Genomic DNA, 27,797 nt, shown 5'->3' with positions numbered 1-27,797 from the left:
ACATTCTGTAGACCCTGGGGGCGAGGCTTCGCTTCGGCTCCGCCCACCCCTCCTGGTTGTCATAGTGAGGCGGTATTTATTGACATTCTTGAAAGCCCAACCGCTGGAAGCCAGGGGCAGGCGCCATGCAGTACACCGGGAGCAAATATATTGGGGAATATGTAGATGGGAGGTAAGGGTCTTATTTGATTCACTATGTCTTGAACATCTGACTGGGACAAGACATCTATTTTTTTTTTGCCTTTGAAAAGGACCTGTACCCGACACTTGCACAAACTTTATCACTTTTAACTTTCAGAACAATTTCAGGTAGGATTGTTCATTCCCATTTTACAGTTCAGAAAAATGAGACCCAGAAAAGTGAAGTAACTTGCTCAAGCGGCAGAGCTGAGATATATTCATTCCATATGTCCTTGTGTGTATGTGTGTTTGCTCTCTACCAGTTTTAAATATGGGGATAAGAATATTAAAAATGTCCAGATCCTTGCTCTCATGGAGCTTATAACCTAGTTGGCATATTGCCAACAAATAATAAATGAGGAGATGATTTCAGATAGTGGCTTTACCTGAATCTTTCCCTCCTCACAGCAAACCTATGAGATAGCGTCATCTCCAGGTGGGGAAAAGTGAGGCTCAGAGTAATTACGTAACTTGCCCAAAGTCACCTAGTCCGCATTTAGCAGAACTCTCTACTATAGAGTCTCTGCTGCCGGGCCCTGCAGAGGCTGCACTGAGTTGGGGTCCTTGAAGGCTTCGTGGAGGAGATAATATTTGAATTGGGCCCTGGAGGCTGGGAAGGACTTATGTGGGTGGAAATGCAAGGTGAAGAATGTTTCCAGGCAGAGGGAACAGCACGAGCAAAAACTCAAAGGGTTTATAAGAAGAGTAGGCCGTTCAGTTTGGCTGGAGTGTCGGATGTGCCCAGAGGAGAGTGGGAGCGGAAGCTGGAAAGATGGGTCTGGGCTCTGGCACAGAGGGATTTCAATACTGTGCACAATTCTGTGGGTGAGAGGAGCCACTGATAGATCCTTGGCAGGGCTGGGCATTAGAAATCTAATTTATTTTATCTCTGCATCCCTCATAGTGCCTATGTCTGCTAGGCACTCAGGAAATGTTGGCTGAATAAATAAGAGAATGAATGAATGAATGGTATTTGAGATATGGTCATTGTATCCTCATTATGGATTGAAGTCTTCATGATAAAATAGCTCTCTCTTTGTTCTTTTTAACTTACTTGAATTTAGAGTGACGGCTTTTCGCCTTGAATAAATTAAAGAAAAATGGAAGGGAAGGAGAGAGAGAAGAAGGGAAGGAGGGAGAGCGGGAGGAGGGAGAAGGGAGGGATGCAGAGTGGAGATGGGGAGATCAGGTCAGAGCCCATTGCAGATGTCCTAGTAAGAGGCAGCAGGACCCCAAACCAAGGCAGAGGCAGTGGGGCTTCCGGAAAGAGAAAAATTAAGGAGAAGTTTGGGGATTTCATTGCCAGGACTTGGCAACTGATTGGCTCCCAGTCCCACTGAGAGACTGCTTCCAGTCCCAGCCCAGTGCCCAGCTCCAGGATTTGAACTTGGAGGATTCTGATGCCACTCATGGAAATTGAAAACTCTGAGGAGGGACTGCTTTGGAGGAGGAGAGGAGTTCCATTTTGGGTGAGCGGGCGATGTCTGCAGAAGGTCTGTGGAAGGACAATAATGTCCAATTTGCAGTAAAAAAAAAAAGGGGGGGTGTCTAATTTCAAAGAAGGATTTATATAGAAACTATGCTTAGAAATGATGTGATCTCAAGCAAAGAGGTAGAGGAAAGAAGGGCTACTCTCTCCTCCAACGTCTTGCAGTAGAGTAAAAGCAAAATCGTGTTTGAGCTCAGTATATGCCTTGCATTCTGCTATAGTTTCCCAGCCATTATCTCACTTAATTATCTCAACAACTTTAGGGGATTGTTGTCATTATCCCCATTTTCACAGATGAGAATCTCAGGCTCAAGGGAGGTGAAGGAGCTTGTCCAAGGTCACACGGGCACAGAGAGGTGGAGCCAGACCTGGACGCCAGGTCTGCATGGCTCAGAAGCTGTGCTTTAACCACAGCGCTCTCCTGCTTTGGGCCTGTGCCACAGTGGCATGTGTCATCCATTCAGTCAGTTCACTGGCCTTTCTGTCTCCTTCATTTCTCACTCAGCAGCTGTTTATAGAGCACCTGTTTAAGAAGAAACATGATTCTAAGAGCCAAGGATACCAAAGTAGTTTTTTCAAGATGCTTTGATTAAATAGGGACGGTGAGGTATACAATTAAGATGTGAGGCAGAAGGTGCTAGGCATCCAACAGAGGCACAAACAAAAGCCTAAAGAAGTTAGGGGTGATGACCTCCAGTTAATGGCGAAGAATGGAGAATGAAGGAATGAATGAAAGCACGTTGCTTAAGCGTTCACTATTATGTCAGGCCCTTGACTAGGAAAACTGTTACACGTTATCTGGGTTAATCTTGGGCAATTAAACTTAGCCTTTCACGTGAAGAAACTAGTCAACTGATCAACTGGTTGAAGTGTCTCTGCCCACTGCTCCTGTGGGGGCCTGTCTTGCCCTGGCATGGCACTTACCACACATTATGTAATTGCTTAGTTGTGCCCCCCAATAGACTGTGAGCCTGACTCCAAGGGTAGGGATGGTATTGGCTTCAACACAGTTGTATCCACGTTATATCCAGCAGACCAGACTCAAGAAGACACCTGGCATATAGTAGGTTCACTGTAAATATGTGTTGGAAAAAAGGAAGACACAAAGGAAGGAAGGAAAATAGACAAAAAGAAAGGTTTAGGAAAATCTCCAAGATAGAACATCTAGGAAATGGCAATGTAAGATTCAAACCCATGCATTCTATCCAAATTTCATACTTTTCCACCTATCCCACTCGTGGTGTAATGGGTAGGGGTGAGCTGGTCTTGGCAGGAAAGACACAGAGCCAGCTGCCAGGAAATCTGGCCCTAGTCTCTGCTGCACAGTGCTTACTGTGTGGCTTTGAGCACATCAGTCCCCTCTCTGGGCCATCCAAAGGGTGTTCCTGGGGAAAACGTGAACTCCAGGACAGCCTGTAGGTGTAGGGAAGGAGGAACAGACCAAACTCTGCCCACCCCCCTTCAACAACACAGCCCCTCTTATTTTTGAGCTTTTGAGGGGAACAAGCACAAATTTTGGGTTTGAGCAGAATATTGCTGGGACATGAAAGTCTGAGGCACCTGAGGATGGGGTTCCCACTGGGTCTCCCATGCGTGCCAGTTCTGATCCTCTGGCTGCCATGCAGGGCTCAGTGATGTCCCTTTGTCCCTACAGGATGGAGGGCGATGCGGAATACATCCTCCCTACCGAAACAAGATATGTTGGAGAAATGAAGGACGGCATGTTTCACGGCCAAGGAACCCTGTACTTCCCCAGCGGGAGCCGATATGAAGCCATTTGGGAAAAGGGATTGGTTGTTAAGGTGATCAGCCTGGGGAGGGGGCTGGGGGGGGAGCCTCAGACAGGAAGAAGCCCTGCTGACGCACGCAGCACCCAGGCTGCCCCACCAGATACCCTCTTCTCCCCTCCTCTCCATCTCCAGGGCTCTGGGTCCTCTCCCTCTGGATCCAGAGGGGCCCCTCAAGAGGCCATAATGAGTCTGAATCCTGTTAAACCACTAATTGTGTGACCTTGGGCCCATGACTTCCCCTTTCTGAGACTCCTGTTCCTTGTTTAATAAATTGGGGACAAGAGTTGTATTAGTTTCCTATGGCTGCTATAACAAATTACTACAAACTCAGTGCCTTAAAACAACAGAAACTTATCTTACAGTTATGGCAGTCAGAAGTCTAACATAGGTCAGCAGGGCTGTATTCCTCCTGGAGGCTCTATGGGAGGATCCATACCCTTGCCTTTTCCAGCTTCTGGAAGCTGCCTCCATTCCTTGGCTCGTGGCCACTCATCACTCTGATCTCCGCTTCCGTCATCACATCTCTCTCCCTCTGCATTTGTTATCACCTTGTCTTCTATCACGCTGACTCTCTTGCCTCCCTCTTATAAAGACCCTTGTGATTACATTACCCCTCCCCCAAATAATCCAGGGGAATCTCACCACTGCAAGATCCTTAACTGAATCACATCTGCAACATCCCTTTTGCCACATATAGTCAACAGATTCACAGGTTCCAGCACTTAGAGGTGGGTAAGTTTGGGGACCGTCATTCAGCCTGTCACAATAGTACTCGGCACCTCCCAGGGTGGCTGTGGGAGTCAATGAGGCAGCATATGTGAGTGCTTTGCTCAGTACCTGCTCACAGTAAGCACTCAGCAAGTGTTTGCTTGTACTGTTACTGCCACCACCACCTACTATCATGATACGTCATCTACTCCAAAGATTCTTAATCTTGAATTTGTGGGGCCACGGATAGAATTGACGGAGTCAGTAAAAACTCCTGATTTGTACAGAAAAGTTTCTCTGAGTGTGGGACCGGAGTTTTCTTTGGGGGAAGGATGCATAGCTTTCATCAGTTTCACAAAGGGTGTGTACAGGGCCGGCTCATGACCTAAAAAAGATTCAGAAACACTCCTTGTTTTATAGATTGGAGAATCTAAGCCCCAGGAAGGGGATGTGATTTACCCAAGGTCAAACGGTGAATTAATAGTATTGGAATTTCCACCCATGTTTCCTGATGCTCAGGCCAAAGCGATGTCTGCATCCTGGGCTTCCTCTAGCATGAAGGCAGCAAAAGCAAAATGTACGTGTTTGGACAAAGGGCTGTGAAGGATGATGGCTCTGACCTTTATAGCTATAATAACCTTAAAAGGATGATAGCAACTTAACATTCATTGAGTGCTTACTATATGCGAGGCACTATGCTACATGCTTTACAGGTACTGTCTCGTTGAATCAACCCTATTAAGTAGGTACCATTATTATCCTAATTTTACAAATAGGAAACCAAGGGCTAGAGAAGGTAGGTCACCTGCCCAGAGTCACATAGTGAGTTGCCATTTTTGAGTGCCAGGCACCGAGCTGAGCACGTTATATCCATTCCTTCTCATCGTCAGAGCCATAATAACTATGATGGTATCACTTCTTTTCTGTGACAATGAGAAAGCCACCTCTTCCCTGACGTACATCCATCCTTGGCAAAGGACAGCCTTCCTCAAACACCCCCGTGTGCTCCTTGGCCTCCAGGGCACGTACACCTTCTCGGATGGGCTGCAGTACGAAGGAAAGAACTGGCATTACTGCGACACCTACGATCGAAGGTTTTACACCGAGATGTGCCATGGCCTGAAGCCTACAGGTACCCAGGCACCCTCCCTCTCCTTCACACCCAAACTGAGAGGGAAACGAAAGACGGTTTTAAATAAGTGGGCCAGGGCCTATTAAAGTAACCCAAGGGAGGAGAGGAATGGGCCAGGGGCCACAGAACACCAAAGAGCCAGGTTCTGGAGCCAGAAAGGGCAGACAGTATATCCAAAATGGCAGATGGGAAAATGACTTGGCGAACTGTAAAAATTAACTTATGAGAAAACGTGGTGTAGTTGACAGAGCGTGGAGCCGGAAGGTCTGGGTTAATAGCCAAACAGCCTGAGCAAGTCCACGTCTCTGAAGGCAGAAGCGTCCAGAATGCACCGGGGTTGGAGTCAGGCTCACCTGAGCTCAAGCCCTTGCTGTGTGGCCTTGGTCAGTTAGTTGAGCACGTGAGCCTCCTTCTCTCCCTGTGCTTTCCTGACACTCCACTCTCCGGTTTTGTTCCTATCCCCAGACTCTTTGCCAGCTCCTCCCCCCAATTATTAATTGTGGGGTTCCCCGGGGCTCTCTGGCTGAGGCCTTCTTCTGTAATCATTCTGTACCCTCTCCCTAAACAAGCGGATTTACTTCTAAGCCTTCAGTTACCATCAGCTTCCAAACTGAAATCAAACTCCCGAGCCTCAGATTCCTGCATCCAGTGTCCCCAACACATATATTTGCCCATCAGTCAACTTGTCTGCACTCAATTTGTTACCTCCCCACCAGCCCACTGTCCCCCAGGGATTGTTCCCTCAGAGACCATCACTCCCAGCCCCCCACTCACCAGACAAGCCTAATCCTGCAGTCCAGCACCTGGTCCTATGGATTCTGCCTCTTAAATATATTCCACTCATTGGTTCATTTACTGAGCACCTCCACATGCCAAGCGGGTTTCCTTCATCTTTTCTGCCTCTGCCCTATTCCAGACCTCCATCCCTCCATCCTCTCCCCTCCTTTACCTGGTCTCCCAAGATCCATGCTTGGCCCCCCTCTGGGCCAATCGCAACTCTGCAGTCATTTTTGTCTTTGAAAAACTGGAATCTGATTGCCAACCTCCCCTCCCCCCCCGTCCCCCCCCCACACACACACCCCCTTCGGTGCTCCTCACTACACTGAAGATAAAGTTCCAGATTCTTAAAATGACTTGCGTTCTCTGGCTTCTGATGTCCCCAGCTTCATCCCGCGCTACCCACCCTTCTCAAAGTTTCTCTCTCCTCCCTTGCCAGGCTTGCTTTCTCTCTATTCCTTGAAAAGACCATGCTCTTTCCTGCCATTCCTCTGTCTGGAATGCTCTAACCCTCTCTCTTAACCTAAGTAACTCCTTCCCATCCTTCAGGTCTCAGCTTAATGGCCCTTTTTCTCGGACGCCTTCCCAGACTAGGCCAGGTCTCCCTATGGCATATCACAGAGCAGCCATGGCTTTCGCCCAGAGTTCTATCATGAGTACTCCATGTCTCTCTTCCTGAGCCGACTGTGAGCTCCATGAGGGCAGGATCTCTGTCTCATTCACTGCTATGTCCCCAGTGCCTAGGACACTGCCTGGCACCTAGTAGGTGCTCAATAAAGAGTTGATATCAAACAGGGGTGGTAATATTGACATCACAGTGGGGGGTGATGGGGTGCACTTAGCAGAGTTAAGGTGATGACATTTACATTTCCTGAGCACCTGTTCTGTGTCAGACATTGGCTGGGCCCCCGGTGACCAAGAGCTGAGAGGACAGTCTCTGCCTTCAAAAAGCCGCCAATCCAGATGCCACCTGAGGAGCTTGTAAATGGCTCCTCCTGGGTTAATTATGATGGGGCTGGGACTTTGTCTCAGGCTGTTCACCCCAACCGAGGCCCTCAGATCTCACACAGCGGCTGGTTTTGCCATAGCTGGGCCTCTGCCAGACTTGGAGGCAGTGCCACACCTTCCCTGTACCCTTCCTTTCTCCTTCTGTGACTCCCAGCAGAGCAGCTTGATCCTAGGTACCCGCTTCTTCCCAAGTCACTCAGCACTCTGCAGCAGACCTCTCTAACCAACAGCCATCTCTAGACATTGTTAGGGGAGGGAGAGGGTTATGGCTGCCCCTTCACCTCTCTGAGAATCTGTGAGATGGGCAGGAGCATGAGGCTTTAGGGAGAGAATGGCTGGAAGGCACTTGGCATGGAGTATGTGCTCAGTAATCATTAGCAAATGGTGTATTAGTTATCCTCATTAACCAACATAAGAGCACCTACTATGTGCAGGACCCTGAGCTGTGAGCATAGTGCCGTGTGCTCGGTAGGCATCCAGCCCTCAGTCCAGAGGACAGAGAATTATAGGAACCACAAATTAGAACCCCAGAACTTATTTATTCTAACCTGTACCCTTTGCGCAGGCCTCTGCATTCCAAGATATGTAACACACAGAGTGGCATGGCCTGAAAGGTGCACCGACTTCTCGTTCTTTCATGGTGTTTCCAATGTCCCCAGTCCTGAGGGTGGTGCCCAGGCCCTCTGCTCCCCTGATGTTGGCAGATTAACATATAGGTTACAAAGCTGGGTATCTTCCTAGCTGGATAACCTTGGCCAAGTTACTTGACCTGTCTGAGCTGCTTCCTAGCTGGATACCGTTGGCCAAGTTACTTGACCTGTCTGAGCCTCAGTTTTCTTATCTGTAAAATGGGGTACAGGGTTGCTGTGAGAACTAAGTGAAATAGTAGGAGTCAAGCGCTGAACACAATACCTGCTACATAATAAGCACTCAACAAGTGGTAGCTATGATGGTAATTCTGGTGAGAGTCAAGGTTCTCCATTACCTGATCCCTGTCAGCTGACCCGTTTCTCTCCTACCATCCTTCCTTATATGTGCCCTGCTCCACAGGACTTCTGAGTAAAGCGTGATGGCTCGCGCCTCCGGCCTGTGCTTACACCTTGACTGCCATCCCCTCCTAGACATGCCTTCTATCCATAGACAGGTCCGACTCGGAGGGATGCTCAGGCTCTCTCGGACTCCAGAAATTGTGCCCTTGTCATGGTGTCCCTAGAAATGGAAGATGGCATCAAAGAAAGATGACGGAAGTCTAGTTCCCAAGACCCACCTCACGGAGCCATTTTCAGGAAGCTCCGTCAGGGCGCTGCTCCTGCCGCTTTTGCTCCGCGCCCTCAATGGGGAGCGTTTAGACCGACAGAAGGACCAACATTCACATGGGCTACCAGCCAAAAGTGGGCTTTCGCGGGGACCGGGTTTGAATCTGGCCTTGGTGGTGAGGTAATTCTCCATCATATCCTTTCAAGGTATCTCTCAACTCACCAATGAGGACCCGCCTAGAAAAATCCCTGAGGGCTGTTACGACTGTGGAGACGGCTTCTATAACCCGACCACGAGGATCGTCAAGGACTATAAGAATCGCTTTCTGAGAAATGCAGGTATGTTTCTTCTGACGCCCCGTGACACATGTTCTCCTCTCTCATCCACACACAGGTTTGTGTATGTGTGCACACACATGCATGCATTTGGTGAGAAAAGCTTTTGCTGACGAAAGACAAAAATGGGTTCTCTGACTGTTTCGCTATTTGGAATTCTCATGGCTGTCAAATCTATACATAGTCATAACATTAGTGGTCTATGACAGCACGTAAGGATAGCACTGAAAAGATTAAAATGCTTATTTTTGCATGCTCCCCTTCAACTCATATGTAATGAACACCTACTATGTGCTATATCTATCTATGCTAGATATTAGCACCGAAACCTGGCAAAGCTAGACACGAACCCCCTTCCTTCATGTAGTGGGTAGCAGACAAGTGCTATAAACAGCTGATTACATTCCAGAATAAGCACAACGAAAGGGAGAAACATGGCCCTCATTGGGGGGACGGGAGGAGGGGTTGGCGGGTCCCAGAGAGGTGGGAATGATGCTGTGGCAGCACAAAGAAGGGCTTCCTAATCGAGAATTGGAAATTCAGAAAAGTTTTCAAGAAGGAAATGACAGAGAAGCTGAGGCCCAAAGAATAATTGGGAGTTGACCACAAGGCTGGGGAAGAGGTTTTCCAGCCAGAGGAGACAGCACACCTACAGGCCTAAGCATAAGTGATACATGAGGTCCAAGAAGGCTGGCTGGCCCCTCAGCCAGGAGAGGACCTTGGAGGTTCCAGAACCTCCGTTTGGTGAGTGAACACAAGCTGATTGTGACCAAACTCACAGGAGGCCACTATCCACCTAAGAACATGAACATTTTCCTTTTACATGGTGATTCCTAAACTTTCTCTTTTCTGGAGTCACAGTCCCACTAGGAATAACAAAAACTGGGGACGGTTTTCCTAGAAAAGCGCCCACACATGCACACACAAAAGCATACATGTGTACACACACACACACACACACACACACACACACACACATGAGATCTGCATATAATCTTAGAGGTTAATGGTCCCTCTAATGACCCAGGTCCAGAAACCCTGCTCTATAATGAAAAAGAAACTGCCAGGTAGACCAGAAGGCCGTACTGGCTGCTGAAATCTCTTCTCACTATGCAGAAATTTATGCAGTAAGGTGGTATTTCCTCTCCCACCCACCCCCGTATAAATTAGTTGGGAGATAGGGAAGCAGCATTCCAAGGAACATATTTGGGGAATTTTATGTTAGTATAATCTTTCTTCAGTTGTAGTACAATGCAACTGACTCATTTTTAGCTTTGTTTTTTAGTTTTGAACTGTATTCCAGCCTTGCCTCACTGAGATGACATCCTGGTCCCATAGAAATTTATGGTCTAGTGGGGGAGACAGACACAGAAACATACAATCACAACATAATGTGATGTGGGCCCTGGTGGGCGAAAGGCCGGGAGGATGAGGGGGTATTGAGGATGAGTAATAGATCACCTGGCTGAGATGGAGGGTGTCAGTCAGAAAAAATGGTCCCAGAAACAAAAGTAATGGATTTTAAAGAATGAGTAGGATTTCATAAACAGGAATGGTGGGGAAGGACATTCCAGGCAGCGGTAACAGCATGTGCAAAGACACAGTGTAACTGAGGAATCAGAAATTGTGTTACAAAAATCCTGTGGGCAAAAGCCATGCTTGATGATAAACTTTAAAGTGCATTATGCGAAAGAATAGATGGAATTTAGAGGATTTTTAGGCCAGTGAAAATACTCTGTATACTATAATAGTGGATACAGGTCATTATACATTTGTCCAAACAGAGTGTACACCATAAGAGTGAACCATGACATAAACTGTGGCCTTTGGGTGATTACAATGTGTCAGTGTAGGTTCATCAATTGTAACAAATGTATGGCTCTGGAGGAGATGTCCACAATGGGTGAAGTTATGCATGGGCGGGGGCAGGGGGTATATGGGAAATATCTGCACCTTCCTCTCAATTTTGCTGTGAACCTAAAACTGCTCTTTAAAAAATAGTCTTTAGAAAAATGTGTCATGGGAAGGGAAGGCCATTCTTAGGAAGTTTGGAGAAGGACGGACTCTGGTGATTGGTCCACAGATACTTGCTGACTACTTGCTGTGGGTCTAGCTCAGTGTTAGGCATGAAGCTGGTAGCAGTGTCATAGAATCTTCTCTCAAGGAGCAGGAGAAATGGACAGTGAAATGGATCCTAACAACACAGAGTTGCCGCAGGGGAACCTAGGAGGGATACCTAACCCTGGAGGCCAGCAGGCTCGGGAGGGTTCCTGGAAAAAGCATGATCTAATGTGAAACCTAAAGAACAGCAGACAAGTGCAGCAGGGTGGGGAAGAGTGTTAAAAGCAGAGGAGCCAGATAGCTCAGCTGGTTAGAGCGCGGTGCTCTTAACAACAAGGTTGCCGGTTCGATCCCGGCATGGGCCACTGTGGGCTGCACCGTCCACAACTGAATTGAAACAACTACTTGACTTGGAGCTGCTGGGTCCTGGAAAAACACACTTAAATAAATAAAAGTTAAAAAAAAAAAAAAGAAAAAGGCAGAGGGAACAGCATGTGCAAAGGATTAGAGATGGGAGAGAACTCTGCATTCTAGGGGGCTACCAAGTAGTTTAGGAGACGAGATAATACGTCAGGGGAAGGAGGCAAAGGAGGAAGCCCAGAGGTGGAAAGGAGGAAATATGGTGGGTATCTTTTCATTTGAGGGCAGTGGGGAGCAAGGAAATGTTTCAGGCAGGTAGATATACTGTCATTGATTTGTCCTTTAGAAAGATTTCTCTGGTTACATATAGAGAAGGGGCCAAAGGGGGTAAACTTAAATAGGAGACCCTTCTGGCAAGATGTCAAGCAAGGGGCATCTAAAGGACCCCAGACCCCTGGTAGAAGCAGAGAGACCTGCGTTCCAGGTCTTGGCCCTGGCTCTCTGGCTGCCTGCTCACTGACTGTCCACCAGCGTCTTCCCTCTCTGGGCCTTTCCCTCCGTCTGTAAAACAAGGGTGTTAGACTGAAGAATTTCTAGGGTCCTATGAGAGTCAATGACAGTGGAGAAAGGTAGCCAAGGGGTATTGTGGTCCTGCTGTTATAGGACAGATCAAGTTCAGAGTGTCCTGCAAACCACTAAAAGGGAGTCTCTGTTCAAGGGCACCTAGCCGTTACTCTGGACTCAGCTCACCCTGCCAGGGACTGAGTCAGGCCTCTGGCCACTTACTGTCTTCCCTTTCTCCCCTGCCTTCCGGTCTGCCCCACAAATAGTGCTTCCTGTTGGCATCCTGAAGGCACAAGGGTGCTGGCCAGTGAGGGCCTGAGGTGGGTGACTGGGGCCATCCCACAGTAAATACAGCAGCCTGAGTACGTGCCGCCTGGGGGCTCATTTCATAGGCGTCACGGGCTGCGGCACAAAGAGGGTTGCCTGTGGAGCCTGTGGGGATGCCTCAGCTCCACCCCTGCCTGGCGCTGGCTTCTTTTCCCCACTTGGTCAGCTCCACCCCTGCCTGGCGCTGGCTTCTTTTCCCCACGCAGAGAAGCAGGCTTCAGACCAGACTGGAAATCCCTGGACTGCGAAGCTGCAAACTGCCAGCGTGCTTGACAGATCTAGGTTTTCCAGACCTGGGTTTTCGAGAATGGAGAATGCCTTTCTTAACTGGGGAGGATGGTATCTGCTTGCTGGATTGCTGTGAGAATTTAAATCCATCTTTCCACTCATCCAAAAGTCTTTGAGTGCCTACAATGTGCCAGGCTTTGGGGATCCAGGCAGGCAAGAATTCTCTGGGATTGTGATTGTCAAACCTCTGGACCCTGGCTGGTAGTAAGGAAGGGTTTATATCATGACTCAGTACACACACAGACACACACATATGTATGTATTCTTCGTACGTGTGATGGACTATATTTTCTATTTAATTATTTTAAATGCTGATTGCTATTGCGCTAAACTGATTTTACAACCCTCTTAAGGGTCTGAACCCGACATTGGTAGGCCATTGTTCTAGGCAGCCTTCCCAAACCAACCTCTGCCTCCTTCCCTCCCTCCCTCCCTCCGTCCCTTCCTCCCTCCACTACTCTGTCTGGGTTAGATGGCCCTCCTCTCTGCCTCCTAACAGCACTTAGCCTGTGACAGTAGAAGTAGCTTTATTTGCCTGTCTCCCCCACTAGACTGGGAGCTTCTTGAGGGCAGTCACTCTATGTGACTATGTCTGACTGATCACACTGGGTCCTCTGTACCTCGTACAAGTCCCACAAGTCAGCGCTGATTAAATATTTATGACAGCAGGCAGGGGGGCAAAGGACCTGCCTACCAATCCCTCATATTCTTCAACAAATTACACAAAATTCAGCCCCTGGCACATAATAACTTATTCTTTTGAGTAATAAAAGCAATCCATTACAGTCACGCACCACTTAATGATGGGGACACGTTCCGCGAAATGCGTCATTAGGTGATTTCATCGTTGCGCAAACCTCACAGAGTGCACTTACACAAACCTGGATGGGACAGCCCACCACACACCTAGGCTGTGTGGCACGGCTGCTGCTCCTGGGCTACAAGCCTGTACAGCCTGTTACTGTACAAAACAACATGAGATTAAGTCAAGCACAGGAGAAAATGATGCAATCAAGAGACATGGTAAACACGCGACATATGAGCAAACTCTGAAGTAACGAGAAAAAGTATAGTACATACGTAAACCAGTTAGCACCATTGTCAAGTATTATATACTGTATATAATTGTGTGTGCTGTACTTTTATACAACTGGCAGTGCTGTGTTTATCAAGCATTGCCACAAACGTGAGTTTATGACCTTACGATGGCTGTGATGTCACTCACTAGGTAATAGGAATTTTTTAAGCTCCATTATAATCTTATGGGACCAGCATTGTGTATGTATGTGGTCTCTCATCGACCGAAATGTCATTATGCGGCGCATGGCTGTGTGATTTCTCTGCACCTCAAAATGCTCAAAAGCTTAAGCATCAGAAGTCTCCGACCAGTGGCTCTCATGCACAGTGGTCATTGTGGGGGATTCTTGCCAGGCCCGCGCCTTACCTGCTCATTTCCTCTGTACTTTCCCACCATCCCCAGTGGGTCATTTTCAGGAGCCACGCTTTGCAATGAGGACACCTGGTGTCAGACAGGTTAATGACTTGCTCCAGGTCACAGCTGGTGACAGAGTCAGAGTCAAACCCAACCCTGCCCAAACACCGTTCTTTTCATTCTTGCCAGCTTTGTGTCATCGTTTAGTCTTCCCTCAGCTGTCTCCGCTCCTAGACAGGGCCATGCCTCATTCACAGTTTTGCTCCTCCACCAAGCACAGTTCCTGGCACCCAGTGGGGTCGCAGTGATGTTCCTAAATGAATGGAAAGGTCCATTTTTAGAATTGTAAGACAAAAATAATGCAGTTCCCAAAATGAGATGCTACTGTTTGATAAAGGGTCCTCTACACACTGTGGGCCAATAAAGAAGCATTTGAAGATATTTGGGACAATTACCTTTGAGATTGGTGGGAAACTGGGACATGAACTCTAACCCTTCACCCCTTCATGCCTCTCAGAAAGGATGAGCCAGAGCCATGCTGGCAGCTTGTACGCGTGTGTCTTCGCGAAGCTGTTGCTTGCCTCAACGTTACTAGCAGGAATCATTTGCAAACTAACTGCATCACTAATCCTTACTCCCTCCCCGCAATTAATGACACCCCAGGCGAGTGTCTCAGATGAAAGGCACATTATTAATATTCAAAGGAAAAAAAACCTCGTAACCATTTTAACATATACAACGAACAATGAGCTAAATTTGCTTTGTGGAAGACAGAGAGTGAGCATCCCAAATGAGTTTATGTGAAAGCCGAAATTCTTCCCCGAAAGGTCTCAGTACCATCCTCAAAGAATATCCTGATCATCAGAAATGCCGTCGAGATTCCCGCCAACATTATCCCCTTTGTTGTCTGAAATGCCGAATCAAGCACATCTGGCAAATGTCCTAGAGCTCACAAATCTTTCAAACAGCGTGTAATTCCCAATGGTTAAAGAGATAACGCCACGCTTAATGCTTAATCGCTTAATCGTGCTGCTCTTCAAAATAGCACCAACTTTCCTTCAATCAGAAACAATGGCTTGGGCTTCTTAAAAATATCACATACAAGTGATTATTCGTAGAGGGCCGCTTTGCGTTTGAACCTGTGGGTTACAGACGGAATCTAAAATCAAGATTACAAGTCTCATTTGAATGCATGCTCCGTTAAGTGGACAAGGAAGAAGGGGTGTGAATTGGGGTCCAAAAAGGGGCCTGACCTGTGTGATTTGCGGTCTTTGGGAGGTGACTCTCTGGCCGCCCCAGATGAGGAGAGAGAGGATGAAGATGAGACCTTGACTGAGCATTTACCAGGCACCGGCGACTCAACCGAGGGTGAGGGGAGTGTTCGCACGATCCCTGTTTGACAAGTGAGGAAGCTGAGGCTCAGTGAGGTTAAAATATTGCCCCCAGGAAATTTGGCAGGATTCGCACTCAGGCCCCCGCCTCCAGAGTTTTTCATTTTTGTACTCTGCCAGGCAAGGTCCAAGATTATCTGTCCACAGAGGCAAGGACACGGCCATGACCAGACATGGGTGTCTGTCTGCTCCTATCCAACTGTACGAAAGGTGTGTTGTGAACACCTATAATAGAAACGAAAGACCACGTGGTCTTCTGAAGTCTCTCTTGGATCATTTAAACAGCTGAAAACTGGAAACATCCCAAATGTCCAACAGGAGGGAACTGATTAAATAATAGAGGGTGTGTTCTTACAATAAAATACAATGCAGCTGTTAACGTGATGGTGAAAGAATGGATCTATTGATATGCAGAAGTGTCCATATTTTCTCTCAGGTGGAAAAGCAAGCTAATAATGGTAACCAGCACTTGCTGCGTATTCACTGTGTTCCAGGCACTGGTTTGAGCACTTCACATATTTTATTTTATTTCATTTAGTCCTCACAGCAACCCTGTGAAATAGTAGTCTTGATTATGGTATTTCCACTTTACAGATGATGAAACTGAGGGTGGTCCCATAAAATTATAACAGAGCCGAAAACTGAGGCTCTGCCCACAATTACACAAGCGATGAGTGGGAGAGCTGGACTGTGAACCCAGGTCTAGCTGACTCACAGCTAAAGATGGCGCTTGAGCTGCTTCTGAACAAGAAGCTGGGGTTTACTAGTGAAAGAAACAATGAACTGAGGGCCTTCCTTGCAGACCAGAGATATAAAAATACCCCAGGAGTGTAAGATGGCGGGGCGGCGGGGGGTCTTTTTCTCTCAAGAGTTCTCTGCCCACTTTATTGCTCAAAATCTGGCCAAAGAACAAGAGTCTTTTAACATCACTGACAAACCAAGACTCCTCTAATCTTGAAGCCACTGTCTTCACCTGGCAGGTGAGAAACCAGAGAGCCAGAGAGGACAAAACGCCTGCCGGACCCCACACAGCCTGTCTGTGATAGAGCCCGGGCTGGACCCCCCCTTTCCCACTGCCAGCCAGGCCTGCTAAGGAAAACCCAGGCTGTCTGTCCATGATGCTTCCCTTGCGGGTTCTGCAAAATGGCTGAGCGAGTCTCCTGTACAGCCCCTCCCACCATCATCTCTCCACGAGACAAAAGGCAATTTACCCAAATGTTATAATCACCTGGAGGCTGGCACACAAGAGCATCGCTGCCTTATCTGTGGTATTGTTCGCAGCACCATAATGAAGGCTTTGTGAGGGATAATATCACACTTGTAACTGCCAAATACAATGCCCACACAGATCACACACCCCGCCAGCAGACTTGGGCATCTGCCTCAAGCAAAGGGGGCACAAAAGGAAATGAGGAGTCCTGAACACCTCCACTGTGCCAGGGCCATGGCCCTTCCCCATCCTTTGAGGAATACGTCAGCATCTCTATTTGGCATATGGGGAAACGGAGGCTCAGAAAGTAAGTTATTTACTGAAAGAGGCAGCTAGTACAGGGAGGAACGGGGATTTGAACCCAGGTCTCTCTGATACCAAAAGCCATGCTCTGAACCAACGAGATATGCTGTGGTCATTTCTGAGTCATGAACCTCTCTGAGAAGCTGGGCAAAGCTATGGACCTTCTCCCCAGAGAAGTACACTTGAAGACATGGACAGAATCTTGCTCTAGGAATAACCACCTGCCCCAGCTTGCTGCCTCAGCCTGCTTGACCTGCGGGAATTGCCCCTTGTCCTCCTTTCTGCCCATTCCAGTTCCAAAGGCCCTGGAAATCCCCCTAGCAGCCTGTGCCCATCTCATTCTGGTAACACTACGTCCCCTGCCCCGCCCGCCCCCCTCCCCGTGGTAGCCTCCTGGAGGCATCCAAATGATACAGCTTCCCCTTCCATGGCTGCACCGCAGTGGTTTGTTTCATCTCCTTTAATAGAAGCGAATGCAAGGCCAGAACACAGCGGGCAGGAGTCTCACTTCTATTCCTCAGCCTGAGCTCCGGACCTCAGGGCAGTTGGCTGAGAGCCCCACTCCGCCGCCGGGCCTGGAGAGCCAGGCAGGGTTAGAGGCCCGGCTTGAGAGACAAACATCTGCTGCCAGATCCCAGCTCTGCCGTTTGCCGGCTCTGTGACTTACGCTAGTCTCTTAACTTCTCTGAGCTTCGCTTTCCTCAGCTGAAAAATGGAGGTAGAAATAGGACCTTCCTTCCAGGGTTGTAGTGAGCGTCACTGAGATGATGCAGGGGACACAGCAAGAGTGTGGCTGGTCCGTGACGCGCCTAAGGTCCACCCGCGATCACAACTGGGATTCCTCTGCACCCAGTGTGAGGGTGCTGGTGGAGAAGCAGAGGCTCCCGTAACCCCAAGCCCCAAATGGAGGAGCTAGTGTCGCTTTGGCACACTGCCCTCTGGCCTCCTTCACCTGCTTTTGGTGCGGGTGCCCAGACTGGGCTGCAGGCCGGTGGGTCCCTGACCTCTGTCCAGCCCTAGGCCTTGTTCTGAACGTGTTGCTCATCCTCCTCCTCATTTTCTATCCACCCAAGACCCCCCCAGACCCAGGCCTTCACTGAGCCCCTGCAGGTACCAGGCATCGGCATCTGGCAGCTAGAGGACAGCGGGCCAAACTGCCTGTCTCTTTCAGTCCATTGTCCACATGCAGTGGGAGAGCAGGGGCAGAGGTCAGAGCAAAGGCGACGGGGTCAGGCCAACCGAGTGACCCTGGCCTCGGCACCTTGCTCCCCTGAGCTGCGTGTGTACAGTGGAGCGGTAGGCATCATGCACACGTTTAGAGAACACACATTCAATGATGAAAACTAAAAGCGGGGGTTGGCGAAGCAGGAAGAATAGCAGTACCGGTGTTGGGGTTGGGGACTTGGCATCCTCTCCCACTCAGCGCGCACTAGCTCCGCAGTGAGTGTGGGGAGACGTGAATCAGCTGGTCTCCGGCCCGTGTGCTTCCTGTCACGTGAGCACCTTGCCCCACACAGGATGATTCTAGCATAAAGGATTTTTTTTTTTTTTTTTAACCAACATGGTCTGCATCTGGACCTCAACAGCATTGTTCCAGCAATGTCACAATACTGTGTGGCACTTAATGAGATGTCCTTCTCCAGATCGGGGGCTTTCTAAGAGATCCCCAAGGGTCATTATGGTGATGGGCACTTTTCCCTTTACCTGCCGACTGGAGGACCTGAAACTCCGGCCTGAGACAACACCAGCTGTGCCTTCCGCAGGGTGTTTGTAAGGATTGCACGAGATCAGGCCTGCCAAGTGCAGGGCATGGCGCCTGGGACATGAAAGCGCTTCCTAAAACTGGGTAGCGAGGGTCCTTGCCCAGTCACAGCCCTAATCCAGCCCAGGTCGTTTCAACATATTAAAACAAAACACATCCATACTCCCACAGAAATACATACATATATATGTGTGTGTGTGTGTATTTGCTGTTAAAACTTTCAAAGGATTTTTAAAACTCTGCTTGGTAAATTGTTTGACTACCAGTCTTTAACAATTGGCTGTGATTTCTGGAGAGCCATGTGCACACTGGAGAACGCTTGCAAAATGAGGAAACCAAGCTTACAAATTGGTTTTAAGTATAATAAAATTGTTTTGATTTCTAAATTTAATAATTAATTAAGCCTGAATGCATTAATTATAACATTTATTAATTTCAGCTTTATAGTTTCTCTTTTCATATTTTAGAGTCAATCATTTTTCCATGCCTCTTACATGTGAACAGGCCTTGAAAAGCTTGTGGGTGCTGGGCCCTGCACCTGTAGGTGAAGCAACCTGGACTAATCCACGCCCCACCCCCAAGCCCTCCACCCACCCCGCCCAGAAGATGCTCTTTACAGCAGAAAGCAAGAACAGCCCCAAGGGCCACCCCGCTCCTTCCTTATGGCAGGCTCTGCCTAGACAATGACCCCTCAGTCAATACTGGTGATGCCGTGACCTTGGCCTCTGGCCACCACCACTGGCAGCAAAGTTCAAAGCCTCTTTCTTGTCAGGAGTTGTGACAAAGATGCCAGGGCGTTGCCACCCTCACTACAGTTCACTGGCTCCATTCAGGGTCTTGGCCTTGCCCCAGCAGCTCACATAGTCCTGCATTTGCACAGAGGGTGGGGCCAGGCTTTGGGGACAGGCACCTGTCCACAGGCTGGGGCGCCGGGTTTGCCATGCACCTCCAATCCCAGCCTGGAGCCATGGTTCACACAGGAGCCCTCTGAGAGCAGCCGTGACCCCAGGACAGGAGGGCAGCCCTCACACTAGAGCCTGGCCCGCCTGGCACTTGGAGGAGCACTGGACGTCTCTGGGGGTTGGATGTGCCGCCTCCCTTGGCATCTGATCACACACACACTCAGAGTCAGGTACTCACCCAGCCGCACTGCATGTCACATGCCCGGTGACCATTGCCATGCAGGCACTTTCTCCTCTTCGCCCCACACCTCAGGCACAGCCACTTGCACACTCACAGCACACATCTATTCACATCTGCACACACACGCTCACACTCAAATTCCCACACATGTTCATCCAATTGGATGGAAACAACGCCCATGTGTGCCCATGCACACATAGCCTCATTAAGTGTGACTTTTACACCAGCACAGAGCCCTTCCCCTCTCTGCCCTGGTGGAATGAAGTGGGAAAATCATGTCACCCCCTCTAAGCCTCAGTTTCCTCCTAGGTGCTCAGCCAGAGTGAGCTTCCCGAGGCAAGATGCCTTGTTCCATCTCGGTCCCCTCCCTTTCCCAGTCCCCACCCGAGCCACCCCCGAACCCCGCCACAGGGTGGGAACTGCATAGCACTAGTGACCGCAGGTGTGCTTGGCTCAAAGGCGTGCTGAGAGGTAGCAGAATCCGGCTTATGGGTGCCCATAACCTGAGTCTGCCTGTTTGTCCTCTCTGGGTTCTCCTGCCCTGGCCTGCCTGCCTCGCTTTGAGCAAAAATCATTAGCTGAGCCGCAGCTCTTGATCCTTAAGACGCTGATCCTTTTGTAAAGGCCTCCTCCTCCCCTGCAGGGAACCAGAAGTCCCAGGCTGCTCTGAGCGAGTCCTTCAAGATCTCGCTCTTGATGGCATCCAGCCTGGGAATTAAAGACCCGTCAAAATGATGATCCTAGCTGCCACTTCCGGGGTGCCCGCCAGTGCCCTTCATCCTGGCCAGTCCTCACTCTGCCCTTGCAGGAGTTCTGGTGAGAGCCACTATGTAGACAAGGAGCCCAGCTCAGAGAGGGAGAGCAATGTGTCCCCCATCACCCAGCAAGCTGGCGTCCGGGCTCAGCGCCAGGCCCAGAATTCCCCGTCTATACTGTGCTCTCACACGCGACCTGAGGGCCCACCTCGCAAAGACAACTTCGGGCTTTTCTTTCGGTTTGGGGCATTTCCTGCACACCAAGCACTGTGCTAAGCACTTTTCAGGAATGATCTCACTTGATCCTCACAGGAAACCTTCCAGGCAGGCACCTTCATCGATAAGGAAGAGGCCCCGAGAGGGGCTGTGAGCTGCTGGCGGCCGAGCTCCAGGGCCTATGCTCTTAACTAGTATCACGTCACACTGCCCCTGCCAACCGGCCAGGGGACTGATAGTGCTTTGCATCTGTTGTGAGGTTTGCAGGCTCTGTTCTCCCTTTAGCACTGCATGACCTGAAGACGGCACGAATGTCACCCTTGGTGACCCGGGCCCTGCTTGGTGGCCTGTGCTGGCCTGCTCCTCCCGCCCTCACTGTGAGGCAGGCCCCAGGCCAGCCAGGGCTTTGAGCTTCCCGAGTGCGGTTGGCGCCCAGGTATGAGCCCAGACAACCTATCTTCTCCACATGGTAGGGCTGCTCAACCCATGGCCTCAAGACAAAAGAGGAAACAGAAGCTGGCGGCCTTGGCCCTGCACTTGGCATGTCTGCTTTGCCCTCTCAGGAGCTCCGTTTGCTGAGGGAGGGAAAGAAATTCTTCCTCCTTTGTCCAAATCCCACAGGGTAAACCTATTACTTTTATGTACCCAAATTTACATTACTTCATTCATTCATTCACTTTATATTTATTCAATACTTTTCAAGTGCCAGATCTGTGCTGGGACCTGAAAACCTGAAGTGAATCAGACATGGCTGCTCCAGGCTGGTGGGGGCAACTATGACCGACAACATGAACTTGGCCTGGGTCGGGGAAGGTGACGTCCAGGCAGGGCCCATGGGGATGGAGGACAGCCAGGAGGGCACGGGCCCCAGCCACACACATTCATAAGGGGCCTTAAGTTTGGATTGTGACAGAGCTAAAAGAAGAGAGCGCTAAATTCACACCCCATTTCCTGACCACACAGCCCTTAGTGCACTGTGGATTTATACTTCTTTGAAAGAAATCCTGGAATGGCACACTTACATTTGGTTGTTTATGACAAAAGCGTTAATTTGCCAAATGTACAGGTTTAAAATATACTGCAATTGTCATACTCTTGTTTGAGCCTTTCTTCACTTTTATGTGCACTAAGGCCCAGAAATGGGAGGTGCCCTGGGCCTCTCTGTTGAGCCCCAAGAGACCCTGTACCTCAACCAGGTCCTGAAAGAAAGGGTGTTCCCTTCAGAGGAACAGCATGTACAAAGGTACAGAGGCCCACGGGTAACTGCATTACCTCAGGGTGTCTGCATTTTACAGTGTGAGGCAAGTGGGGGAGGGAGGCAGGCTGGGAAGCAGGAAGGACCAGAGGGTCTTGACATTTAGGTGGAGGAGTGGGGAGCCTTTTCAGGGAAGGCTTCTCAACAGGGGAGCCCATGGTCAGATCTGAGGTCTCTCTCACAGCCAGCTCCTTTTCTCTATAATAATCCCAGTTCTCCTAGTAATTGGTGAGACTCATTGGGGATGGGGGTGGGAGGTGGCTATGCAGGTGGCAGCAAGGTCACTTCCAAAGCTTCAGAACAAGAATAAAGAAATCTTTCTGCCCCAAAGGCAGACAGACCTAAACCTAAAGAGGGCCTGAGTCAAACCTTTGCACAACACTCCCCGCTGAGTCTCAGTCACCTCTGTCCCCCAGAACTGGGCTCAGGGCCCATCACAGGATTGGGTTGTTGATTCATTCGTTCATTCATTCGTTCATTCATTCAACTGGTGTGAACTAAGCACTCCCTACGTGCCAGATACTCATTTTAAACCCTGGTGACACCACAGTGAACAAGCAGACAAGACTCCTGGAGCTTGCAGTTTGCACGGGAAAGGCAAGTGACATATAAACAAAGAATTGCAGAGAGGCGTGCTATGAGGAAGATAAAATGAAGACAGGTTGGAGTGACCGGGAGTGAAGGCAGTTAGATTAGGAATCAGGGAGGAAGTGACATTGGAGCTGAGACCTGGATGCCGAAAAGCAGGTGCTCAGGTTTCCTCAGTCTTGCCCTCATGTCCTTTTTCTCTTTGAGGCGCCCACATTACATTTAGTTGTCATGTCGCCTTCGGTCCTCTTGACTACGACGGCTTCTCACTAGCCTCGTTTTTAATGACAGTTTTGAGAAGTACTGGTCAGGGATTCTCCAAATGTCCCTCGATTGGAATTTGTCTGATGTCTTCCTCATGATTAGACTGTCGTTAACGGTTTTGGGGAGGAAGAACCACAGAGCTAAAATGCCATTTTCCTGATATCGTGTCACAGCTTCAACTATCCACACGGCTGATCACTGTTGATGTTGACCTTGATCACCTGGACGAGGAGTGTGTTTGTCAGGTTTCTCCACTGTCAGGTCACTGTTTCCTTTCCACGCCTTTTCCATACTGTCCTTTTTGGGAGGGAGTCACTATGCAGCCCACACCTAAGGAGTGGGGAGCTATGCTCCATCTCCTTGAGGACAGAGCACACACATAAATTATTTGGAATTCTTCTGCACAGGAGATTTGCCTATTAGGCATTTTTACCAATTTTTTTATGCCGGGTCTTTTTTACTGTTTAGAAGTTCAAGAACCCTACTGGTATTTCTAGGAACCTAGAAATATTTTATTTCAATTACTAAAATGCATGAAATTACCAAGGCATTAAATTGGAGGGTAGGAAAAAAAGCCAATAATTATTTTTATTTTTCCTATTGTCAGTACACATTAATGACAGATTTGGGAAATACTAAAAATAGAAGAACCTCTCCACTCCCACTGCTCACAGCCGACGATTATTCACATTCAATTTATTTTTCTTCATTTTTCTTCTGTGCACAATATTTTTTACACAGATTATACCATCTATGTAATTTTGTTTCTTGCTTCTTCCCACTTTTTTTTTTTTGCTTATTATCGTATCAAAAACACTTCTCCTGTGTTGCAATATAGACTTCCTAACCATATGTTTTCAGTAGCTGCTAAATATTTCCTCACATGGCTCACCCCTCCACCCCCAAAATGCTTAACTCAATGCTTGGCCACATAGTCACTGTTTAGAAATAATTTGTTAAATGAATGAATATATGACAAAGTCATCATTCTTTTGTTTTTAGAAATGTAGGTTATTTCAGTTTTCTTGATTCTAAATAGTAGTGAGACAGATTATTCCCTTAGGACAGCGTCCCAGAGTGGAATTACTGGGCCAGTAGGGTGCAAAACTTTTCAAGATAAATGCACCAAACCAGAAATGTCCCTCCCTTCTCCTGGAACCACTGGCAATTGTGCTGAGGGTAATAATTTACAATTGATTGAAGAGTTTGTGGGGTGGTTCCTCCCCTCTGTCTTTTTCCCCCCTCTGCTCCTCCCCTCCTGCCCGAAAAAGGGGAGAAATTATCTGAGAAAGTGAAGATGTTCTCACACAATCATATTAACATATTCCAACAATTGCAATTTGCAAAATAGTAATCACAACTCCCTGGATCTGGGAGGCATTAATCAAAGCTGCAGGTTTAATTCCATTTTAAATATTGATGAAATGTGCTTAGGATGCCTCACCCTGGCATGGCGGGCCGGGAGCTCCGAGGGCCACGGGAGGCGGAGGGAAAGAGGGGTTGGCGAGCAGCTGCTGGGAGAGGGAGGCATCTGTGATTCAAATTGGTGGCTATGCAGCCAGGTAGAGAGTGAAAGGGGTACTGAAGAGGCTGTTAAGTCCATTGCTGTCAATCTGTAACCATCGGGGAGGGGACCGAGGACTGGTTCAGCACAATAAACCCAGTTTGTCTGGTTTCAGGGGTTACCACTGAAGAGGTTGCAGCTGCACTGATTCGAATAGCCTGGAGACTTCAGAACTGTAATTATCAACCAGGCTGCTTGCGGTGTGGCAAAAGTGGGCTTCACCAGTGCTTAACTCTTTGTGTGCCACTGCTCTCTCGCCCCCGGGGTTGGCAGACATTTTCAGATTCCCAGGCAGCTGCCTCAGGGGAAACTGAGGCCCACCGGCTACTTAGGGCAGTCCTCAAAGCCTGCCAGGTAGCCAGCCTTTTCCCTTAGGTCACATACGAAGAAAGTGAGGGCGGGGGATGGGGCGAAGGAGGCTCTAGCTCTGAGGGCAGCCTGGCCTCTGGCACCTTCATATCTGCCCTGGAATAGGAAGTCGGGCTTTGGAGTCTGACGAGCCTTGGTTTGAATTTCACTGGACGGGGACGTGGGACAAAGCTCATCCCCTCTCTATGATGGGGGTAATCTTCCCTACTCTCCTGGGCCATCACAGATTCAATGAGATCTGGTGTTTGTAAAGCATGGAGCACACAGTAGGCTGTTAGTAAGCCTCCATCTCCCTGATCTTGTGCCTGGTACTTTCACAGAAGAGGAAGGTGAGCAGGGGGATCTCATTTGGAGCACAGGATCTCTGCTGGCGCTCCACATTTCAGCTCTCAGGGAGTTCCCTGGTTCTCTAGCTACCGCCATTTGGCACCCAAGGAGGATGGGTAGTCCCACCCTCCCATCTCTTAGGCGGGAGGCACTGGGTAAGGAGAGGAGGCAAAGGCTCCTCCACTGCTACAGCCCTGAGAACTGCTTGAGGGTAGGGATTTGGGCTAGTCTCTTTGACCCAGGGCATGGCACGGAAGGAAAGCAGGAATGAGGGGGGGACAGCAGGCAGGCAGTGTGGTGCTAAGGAAAAAACACAGGCTTAGCTGGGAGTCATGGGGAATGAAGTATGTATACAATCTGGTGACCCTCCTCCTGGAATATAACCCCAGAGAAATTCTTCCACTTATCTGTGAAGGGCTGTGCCCAATGTTTGTCCCCGCCATTATTCGTGGTATAATACCAGGAGGCAGAAGCAACTTGTGTCTCCACCACTGGGAGGATTGATAGTAAAATGTGATGAAAGCCCACGTGGAATATTAGGCAGCAGTAAGAAGCCAAAAAGAGAAAAAAAAGGACAAGAAGAAGCTATAGAATGGGAGAATTAGGAAAGATCACCAAGAGCAAAGATACGTCACTAGAGACCAAGGTTAAGATCACCCACACCCTCGTATTCTCAGTTACTATGTGCAGATGCAAAAGTTGGACAGGGAAGAAGGCTGGTAGGAAAAACAAAAAAAAAGCTTGATTCACTTGAAATATGATGTTAGAGGAGAGCTCTGCGGACACCCTGGAGAATCAAAAAGATGAACAAGTGGGTCCTAAAGCAAATTATGCCTGAAACATCACTGGAGGCAAAAATGACCCAACGGAAGCTGTCCTACTTCGGGCACATGGTGAGAAGGCAGGGTTCTTTGGAAAAGACAATAATGCTGGGAACTAGATGGCAGAGGAAAAGAGGAGGATGAGATGATTGACTCCACCCAAGAAGCCATGGGCGTGAGTCTACAGGAGCCGAGCAGGGCTGTGAGGACAGGACATGGTAGACCTCAATCATTCGAAGCTGACTCAACGGCATATAACACACAAGAAGCAAACGACTAGATGTACTTGTAGCAACAAGAATAGATCTTAAAAATTCAGTGTTGAGTGAAAAAAGTGAGACAATGAAATTCACAGCACAATGCCATTTGTGTAAATTAAAACCACATTTGCACACAAAACAACAGTACATATTTTACAGAGCTGCATGCATTTTTACGGGTATCTATCCACCATTAGAGTCTCTGTCGTGGTTGGAGGAGGGGCTGGGTGTGGATTCGGGGGATAAAGGGGAAAAATAAAGCCAGTCTGCAGAGGGACCTGGCACAGAGAGACGACGGTGACATGCTACAGGCTGAAGAATGTGTTTCACTCAGCTCTCTCTGAAGCTCAAAACACAGCCCAGGCTTATATTACAGGCAGACACCCCTAGATACAAGTTCTGGGCTTTCCCACGTACTAAGCCTGTGGCTGTGAACAAGGGACTTGACCTCTCTGAGCCTGTTTGTCCATCCATGCAATGGTGAGATCGCTGCCATCGTTTGGTCACGAGGATTAAATTATGGGAGATAAATGCGTGTAGAACATCAGCTCCTACATTCACCATTCAAAGAACCTGAGTAAACAGAGGCTGTCAGCTCCCCGGGGGAACCGCAGGTACTTTGAAGGGTCCAGCGTGGAAAGCCCAGAAAGGAAACTAAGATCTAAAGGGTCTGGCTCCTAGCACTGCTGGCAAGGACTGGACCGCCTGGAGGTGCCGTGTGTGGATGTCACACTGGGCAAGTGCCCTTCGAGTCCCTGTCAGGTCTTCCCAGATCAGAGCGGCCATTCAGTGTCACACCTGCCTCCATCAGCAGCATCTACCATCTGTAACCCCTTTTGTGTTCCATTTCCCCAAGGCCAGGCACTCACAGGCGACTGAAGGATCTGGTTTTAATGAAAGGTCTGTTCCTTCCCAACACGGAGCTAAAGAGACAGGCCACCAAGGCCACTCCCCTATTGAAATGCACCCGCTTCCCGAGACCCGACCTGGGGGTCCCCCAGGGCAGGAAAGGCCCAGCAAGCCCCAGGCATGTCCAGCTCTCCCTCTTCCCTTGCAGATGACGATGAGCATGAATGGATTATCCGGACGTGTCGCAAGGGCTGGGACGAGATCGTGGGTCACAGGCCCAAGCTGTGAGTGCTGCAGCTGCCTCTGCCAGGTTTCCTTCTGCTCCACTGGCATTGGCTGGCCCGGGGGCAGGCTGTAGTTCCAAAACATAACTTTTGACTCGGCAATAAAGGCTTTCTGCATTCAGCGGTCTCGAGAGTACTGTCCATAGACTGTGTCTTGGAGCGGAATCCTGGTTTCACCTGCATCAGAATCCCCTGGGCAACACTGTGAACGAGATATTCCGGGGCCCCACCCTAGACCTGCCAATCAGAATCTCTGGGAATGGGGTCGAGCAATTTTCACTCCCAGGTATGTATGATGCACATGGAAGCTTGAGAACCATCACCTTATAATAGTAGATATATGTAATCAAATGAGCAACTAACCTGTGCAGGCAGTATGTGTATATAATCTCTGCTTCTCACAATAGCCTTGTGAGAAAGGGCTTAGCATCACCTTTTACAGATGGGGAATCTGAGGTTCAGAGAGATTGAGTGACTTACCCTAGGCCACACAGCATTTGTCCTTCTGAGGACAAAGCCCAGACTTGTTTGTTTTACTACACTGGGTTGCCTGCCTTCGTGGTCTTGGTCTCACAGGGCAGTAGGACGGGGTGACTGTGCCCAGACTCACAGCTGGTACCTTCTGGTAGGCCCAGGAATGATTACCCAGGACTGCCTGCCTCTCCTTCTTGGCAGCTGCCCAACTTGAGCTTCATACCCTAAGCACAAAATCGGTATAGTGCATTGAA

The 27,797-nt window shown here is 49.0% G+C and overlaps 1 protein-coding gene across 1 annotated transcript; it reads left to right on the top strand.

Moving 5' to 3' along the window:
* Position 1: 1 nt before the first annotated feature.
* Positions 2–27,190, top strand: MORN5 (MORN repeat containing 5). Its single transcript, XM_019731235.3, has 5 exons — positions 2–172; positions 3,324–3,471; positions 5,188–5,299; positions 8,548–8,679; positions 26,994–27,190. The coding sequence occupies exons 1-5, from the start codon at positions 126–128 to the stop codon at positions 27,071–27,073; spliced, it is 519 nt and encodes a 172-aa protein (XP_019586794.1). The 5' UTR covers positions 2–125; the 3' UTR covers positions 27,074–27,190.
* The last annotated feature ends 607 nt before the right edge of the window (positions 27,191–27,797 follow it).

This window comes from Rhinolophus sinicus, chromosome 16, assembly GCF_057876585.1.
Source record: "Rhinolophus sinicus isolate RSI-liver-muscle chromosome 16, RSI-T2T, whole genome shotgun sequence".
NCBI lineage: Eukaryota > Metazoa > Chordata > Mammalia > Chiroptera > Rhinolophidae > Rhinolophus > Rhinolophus sinicus.
The sequence above is the reverse complement of the archived record's forward strand: the minus strand, read 5'-3'. Positions and strand labels throughout refer to the sequence as shown.

Excerpts from the sequence above, each read along its gene's own strand:
- MORN5 (XM_019731235.3), top strand. The coding sequence starts at position 126 with ATGCAGTACACCGGGAGCAAATATATTGGGGAATATGTAGATGGGAG. Across the intron at positions 173-3,323 it reads GGGGAATATGTAGATGGGAG|GATGGAGGGCGATGCGGAAT; the intron begins GTAAGGGTCTTA and ends TTGTCCCTACAG. Across the intron at positions 8,680-26,993 it reads TCGCTTTCTGAGAAATGCAG|ATGACGATGAGCATGAATGG; the intron begins GTATGTTTCTTC and ends CTTCCCTTGCAG.